The sequence below is a fragment of the Setaria italica genome, chromosome VIII (assembly GCF_000263155.2).
Source record: "Setaria italica strain Yugu1 chromosome VIII, Setaria_italica_v2.0, whole genome shotgun sequence".
NCBI lineage: Eukaryota > Viridiplantae > Streptophyta > Magnoliopsida > Poales > Poaceae > Setaria > Setaria italica.
Window position 1 is genome coordinate 14,027,226 of NC_028457.1, and position 6,572 is coordinate 14,033,797.

Sequence of the window (6,572 nt, forward strand, 5' to 3'; positions counted from 1 at the left end):
AGCCAGTGCGGCATCAAGGCCAACCCCGTCAAAGTGGATGCAATTAGAAACATGGCAAAACCATCTAACAAGAAGGACATCATGAAGCTTACTAGCATGATGGCAGCCCTTAGTCGCTTCATTAGCAAACTCGGAGAAAAGGGTCAGCCCTTCTTCAAGCTGCTCAAAAAGGCGAATAAGTTCAAATAGGATGACGAGGCTTGCAAGGCACTCGAGGAGCTCAAAGCTTTCTTCACCACCTCTCCCGTCATGATGGCTCCGGCCGACCAAGAAATGCTATACCTCTACATCTATGCAACGACGCATGTTGTCAGCACGGTACTAGTTGTCAAGCGCCAAGAGCCCAGCCATGCACACATGGTGCAACGACCGATGTACTACGTCAGCGAGGTCCTCAACAATTCTAAGATCTGCTACTCACAAGTTTAGAAATTGGTCTACGCAGTTCTGATCTCATAAAGAAAGCTGCGCCACTACTTCCAAGCGCACAAAATCCGTGTGGCGTCCTCGTACCCCATTGGCGAAATCATCCACAATAGGGATGTTAACAGCTGAGTTGTCAAGTGGTCCGTGGAGCTCGGCGAGTTTGACCTTGATTTCTACCCACGTCATGTGATCAAGTCGCAGATCGTGGCTGATTTTGTAGCTGAGTGGGCGGAATCCAGAAGCCGCCCTGTCTGGAGAGGCTAGAACACTAGACTATGTACTTTGATGGCGCCCTTAACCTTGAAGGAGCCGGCGTGGGAGTCCTCTTCATATCCCCCAAAGGCAAGCAGCTCAAGTACATGCTCCAGATCCACTACAAGGCCACCAATAATGGCTCCAAGTACGAAGCCATCATCCACAACCTCCATATTGCCGTCTCCCTCGGAATCAAGCGCATTCTTGCTTATGGCGACTCCAAGATTGTCATCGAGCAAGTCAACAAGAACTGGGATTGCACCAAGGAGTCCATGGACACTTACTACGTAGAAATCCGCAAACTTGAGGCCCACTTCGATGGTCTTGAGTTCCACCATGTCCCTAGGGACTCCAATGTCACCTCCAATGTCCTCTCCAAGCTTGGCTCCAAACGCGCGCAGGTTCCAGCTGGCGTCTTTCTACAAGATCTCCAGAAACCTTCCATCAAAGGCCTAGAACCAGACCAGGTCAACGGCACTGGCGCTCAGGCCCCGGCCGATCCAGCCACCGCTGACGTCATGATGATTGAGGCAGAAGAAGACTGGCGCGCCTTATTCATAGCCTTGATCACCGACCAGATGGCGCCAGAGGACAAAATAGAGCATGAAAAATTAGCTCGGCGCAGTGCAAACTACGTCGTCATCAGTAAGGAGCTCCACAGGAAATCTGCATCCACAGGCATCCTGATGAAGTGCATTCCGTGCAGCGAGGGCCTCGACCTCCTGCATGAGATCTACTTGGGAACATGTGGCAACCACGCTGCCTCAGGCACTTTAGTCGGCAAAGCCTTCCGCTTTGGTTTCTACTAGCCAATAGCGGTAGCCGATGCAAAGGAGCTCGTCCAGAGATGAAAAGGGTGTCAATTTTTCTCCAAGTAACAACATCTACCTGCTTAGGTCCTGCGCACTATCCCACCATCCTGGCCCTTCGCTAGGTATAGTCAGACCCTTCAAAACTGCTACGGATGGCTACACTCACATCTTCATGGCAGTTGACAAAATTCACCAAGTGGATTGAGGTCAAAGCTATCACCAGCATTGAGTCAGCTAAAGCCGCTTAGTTCGTGGAGGAAATCATGCACCACTTTGGAGTGCTAAATAGGATTATCACCGACCATGGCAAGCAGTTCACAGGTTCCGAGTTCTAGGATCTCTGCCAAGACAATCTCATCGATGTGTACTACTCCTCACTAGTGCACCCGCGTTGGAACGGTCAGGTCGAACATGCAAATGGGATGGTCCTCCAGTCCCTCAAGTCCCGCATCTTCAACGACGCGTCCAAATATGCCACCAAGTGGCTACACGAGCTACCCCATGTCATCTGGGGCCTACGAACACAGAAGAGTTGGGCTACCAGCTACACCCCTTTCTTTATGGTATACGGCTCAGAGGTCGTCCTGCCATCCGACGTGGTCTTTGGCGCCCCACGTATCCAGTACTACGAGGATGGCGAGGCAGAAAAAAGTCGGCGGGTCGACATCGATAGCCTTAAAGAGCATCGCGTGGTGGCCCTCATCCAGCATGCACGCCACGAGCAACAGATATGGCGCTACCACGATCGGAATGTCAGGGAACGGTCCTTCAACGTTGGTGACCTAGTGCTTCGCCGGATCCAGTCCACCAAGGACATGCACAAGCTAGCTGCCCCCTGAGAGGGCCCCTTCATCATCAAAGAAGTCATCTAGCCAGGCACCTATCGTTTCTAGTGGGTGGACGGCTCAAGCATCCCCAATCTATGGAACATCAAGCATCTACGGCGCTTCTACCCTTAGATCCAAAAGCTATGGACTCTATTTTTCCTTTATATCGAATAAATAAAACCTCTATGGTTCTTTGCGTACCTACTGCCTTAGTGTTCTTTACACCCGAGCTGTTCCTAACGCTCAGGGGGCTGTCTGACCTGTTCAACAGCCCACTCACTTTCAAGCTCGAGGGCTTCCCCTATGCGCCGACCTTTAGGTCTCGCATCCTTTCTCCTCCCCCTCTCAAGGCTATATGACTAACTCGTGTGGTCGGCGTCCTAGCTCGAGAAACTGAGACAACCTTGCGCTCACCCCTCCTACAAGCTCGAGATCCGGTCTCACCAGGACGCTGGTCAAGCGAGGCTAGGTGCTTAGCGGCTACAGGCCTCAGCTACACGCTGTCCTGTCATATACACTAAGGGAGGGATGGAGTATCTTTTTCTCAGACTGCATACGATTAAGTTCATTACATCACATATTTCATCACACAAATTGATACACTACAGAGTTTTATTTATAGGTCCAAGTCGTTTACAATGCTCTCTGCTACATCTTGTTACTGGTCAGCCAGTTCCAGAAGCAAGTTTGCGTTGAAGTCGGCCGCAATTCTTATCGCAACACGCTCTAGGGCTAGACACGGGAAGTGTGTAGCCAGCAGTGCGAAGGCCTTCTTGATGCACTGCACCGCAGTATCCTTCAGCAAAGCCTTCAGCTGACCAGGTGCGGCCTTCAGGTGATCCAGCAGTGGCGTTGGTGCGGTTGGGTTGGCCCTGGTTGGACCATGTCCATCACATAACCGGCCTCCTTCCACAGATTCTCCAACTCCACTTCTAGCCCTGCAATCACATGTTGGTCACGCTGAAGATTACGTACAACAGCCTCTAAGTAGCGCTCGGTTTCCTTGCACGCGTTGGCTTCATAGGTCAGCTTCTGCGATACTGCATACTCACGATGAACCGCCGTATCATGATCTTGCTGAAGGCGTGCATTGGAGTCCTTGCACTCCTTGAGGTGCCACTTGAGCCTTTGCTCCCTCATCACGGCACTGCTCATTTGAACAAGTATACATCAGCATCAAGATCTCAAGGACAAACATGATTCAATGAGTCGGCATAACATACCTCTCAAGTGCGAAGTGAAAATTTCCTTTTCAAAAGCATGGTCAATATCCTTTTGTAGGAGTTGGTTGGCGTGCTTCACAACGTCCTCCTTGGCCTTCTTGAGGTTAGCCTCGAGCTGTTCCGCCCTCAGGTGGTAGTGCTCAGCTTGGTGGGCTGTGTCCACCCTCTTTTGTGCATGCTCAGCCAGACTCTGCATACATCCTAACAGTCAGAGCTCTCCAAACATACTGGATTTCAGAAACAAGTTCTCCCGGTTGATCAGTAGACTTACACTCAAAAACTTGGTGATCCTCAACGAAGACTGTCGCAGCTCGGCAAGAGCCTTCTGTTCTATCGCTGCACCTCCAACAAAGCCTAACCCGGAGAATTTTAAGGCACTAGTGTCTTGTACGCGACGTCACCACCCCTATTGGATCCTTCTGGCGGTGGGTCATCCCTGGGCAGCTCCTCTTGTTGAGTATTGGCTCTGGCCTCCTCATCGATAACTTGCTCGACCTTAGAGTCGACCACGGCAACATCTGCAGCCCTGGAGCCGGCTTCATCATGTTGCAGCATGGGAGTTGGCACGGCTTCTCCAATGCAACCTTCTTTGTCTTCTCCGGTCCTCGGAGGTGGCAACTGTTCAATAGTCCGGCCGCTCACCCCCTCGGTTTGGGCCGAGCAACTGGTCAGCTGCGCACCAACATCATCGGCTAGCATGGCGGTCCTACATTGCTAGTGTGACAAGCAATTCAAACAAATCAGGCGGCAACAGTAACTACAATATAGGTAGCATAAGCAAATTGCACTTACAGGGTGCTCTTCTTCTTCACCTGGTATTTGGGGCGCAATGGTGGCAGTGGCGCCAATGTATCTTCGCTGGACCCACCACGGATTTTCACCTTCACCACTTTCTTGAGATGCTCCGTGTCGGCCATAGTGGTCTCAAGGAGCTCCGACTTCTTCTTCTTCACGGGCAAGCTTGGTGAGTCGGACTCCTCGTCCGTATCGCTAGCTGACCTAGCTGTGCTGTGGAGGTCGTGCTCGGGGCGGCCTTCACCTTTTCCTTCCCCTTCTTGCCAGCCATCTTCCTCTTCGTGAGGCTCGGCTTCTGCGCCTTGGAGGTGGGTTGCTTCTGCACGGCCTGTCATGTCCGATGCCCAACCAGTACGGTATCTGGGGCCTGGCAACTTTCTCTTCGACGCCCTTGTTTGACCTAATGGAGGAGTTAGACTCCCACTGAAGGTCGGCAGGCGGATCGTTGGGCTCGTCGGTCGGGTGGAGCTTGGGTCGCTGTGGCTCGGGCCCCCTAGGAAGTGGTGCCGGGGAAAACAATATAAATTCATTGTCCTAGACAATTGACAAGCACAGTCAGAAACAATTCAACAATACAAAAAGTATGCAGAATCAATGCCTCCACAAGTCATATCGGGTCGGATGGCGGGTGCTTCAAAGAATAAGCCTTGGGGCAGCTCTTGTTCCTGATTACACCCCCAAAGAACTCGGACACCCGATTGGCGATTTCCTCCTTAGGTACCTTGCGCTTGACCTCCCAGGTTGGGTCCTCTGGCCCTGAGTACTCATACGCTGGGTGCACTTGGTGCTTGATTGGTTGCGTCAGTCTCCGACTGAAGTTAATACTGATAGCCCCGGTTGTCAGTCCCCATGATTTTGGGTCGGCAATCTTCGCCAGCAGCAGATTCACCTGGACTTGCTCTTCCGAGATCGATTAGTTTGACCACTTGGGCATAACAACTGGCCCATACCCCATACGCGGCGACAACTTACGTTGCTAATTGGCAATGGTGAACCACTCCTTATGCCAACCTTTGTTGGAATCCTTTAGTTGGAGGTAGAAGTACTCTTGGACTTTCTTCGCTCACAGTGAGAAACCACAACCCCCAAATAAACCATGGATGCTTCCCTTTGGTTGACACGTGCTTCAATTAATACAAGTATCGCTACAAGTCGAAATGTGGGGGGATGCCCATATACGCCTCACATAGATGGATAAATACGACAATGTCCAAAATTGAGTTAGGGTTCAGATGTACTAGCTCAATCTTGTAGTAATGCAGTAGACCATGGAAGAAGTCTCCACACGGGATCCTGAAACCGTGCTTGAAGAACAGTGCGAAGACCACTGTTTCTATCTTGTCCTCCGATGGGAACTTTTGGCTGGCAGTTGACTTCCAATCCAGCAGCGCCTGCGGCCCAAGGTGGCCCCAGTCGACGAGCGCCTAGATGCGCTCCTAGGTCATCATAGACTTCACCGACAGCATCGTTAGATCTGGAATGTTTGCTTGCACCATTTCTTCAATCTCTAAGCCTTGCGATTTGGATCTAATGGATGATAGGGCTTTAATGCGCATACGGCGGAACGGTGGCTCGGGTGGCAACGGCGGAATGCGCCCGAGCAGCTTTGGGACTTGATGCGGCGCGGCCTAGGGTTCGCAGGCGTGGAGGAGATGAGCTCAGTGGACTATGACGGTGGCACTTCGAGCATTCAAGATTTAAGTGAAATGGTTCTGTGGCCCCCTACGGATGGAATTTGTGGGCCTCCTGTTATTGCAGCACAACACGCGTGGGCGAAATCTGTGGGTTTTCCGTTAATGCGGCATGCGCGGGACGGAATCTGCGGGTTATCCATTACGTTTTTACCGGCCTACCTTCGTGGCTCCGCCAGTCCTCATCCTCAGGGGCTAGGCGTCTATTTTAGGTTGGCGTGCCTTCGCGGCTCTCCTAGTCCTCGTACTCGGGGGCTGGGTGCCTATTTCAGTTCAGCGTGCCTCCGCAGCTCTACCAGTCCTCATCCTCAGGGGCTGGACGTCTAATTCAGGTTGTCATGCCTCCACGACTCCACGGTCCTCGTCCTTGGGGGCTGGGTACCTATTTCAGGTCGGCGTGCCTCCTTGGCTCTACCAGTCCTCATCCTTGGGGGCTGGGCACCTATTTCAAGTTGGCATACCTCCACGGCTCCGCCAGTCCTCATCCTTGGGGGCTGGGCACCTATTTCAGGTCGGCGTGCCTCCGCGGATCTACCAGTCCTC

General features: G+C 52.2%; 1 protein-coding gene across 1 annotated transcript; it reads left to right on the plus strand.

The window, feature by feature from the left end:
- Positions 1-1,915: 1,915 nt before the first annotated feature.
- On the plus strand, positions 1,916-2,332 carry LOC106804461. Its single transcript, XM_014805627.1, has one exon. It carries the CDS (start codon positions 1,916-1,918, stop codon positions 2,330-2,332), a length of 417 nt encoding a protein of 138 aa, XP_014661113.1.
- Positions 2,333-6,572: the final 4,240 nt, after the last annotated feature.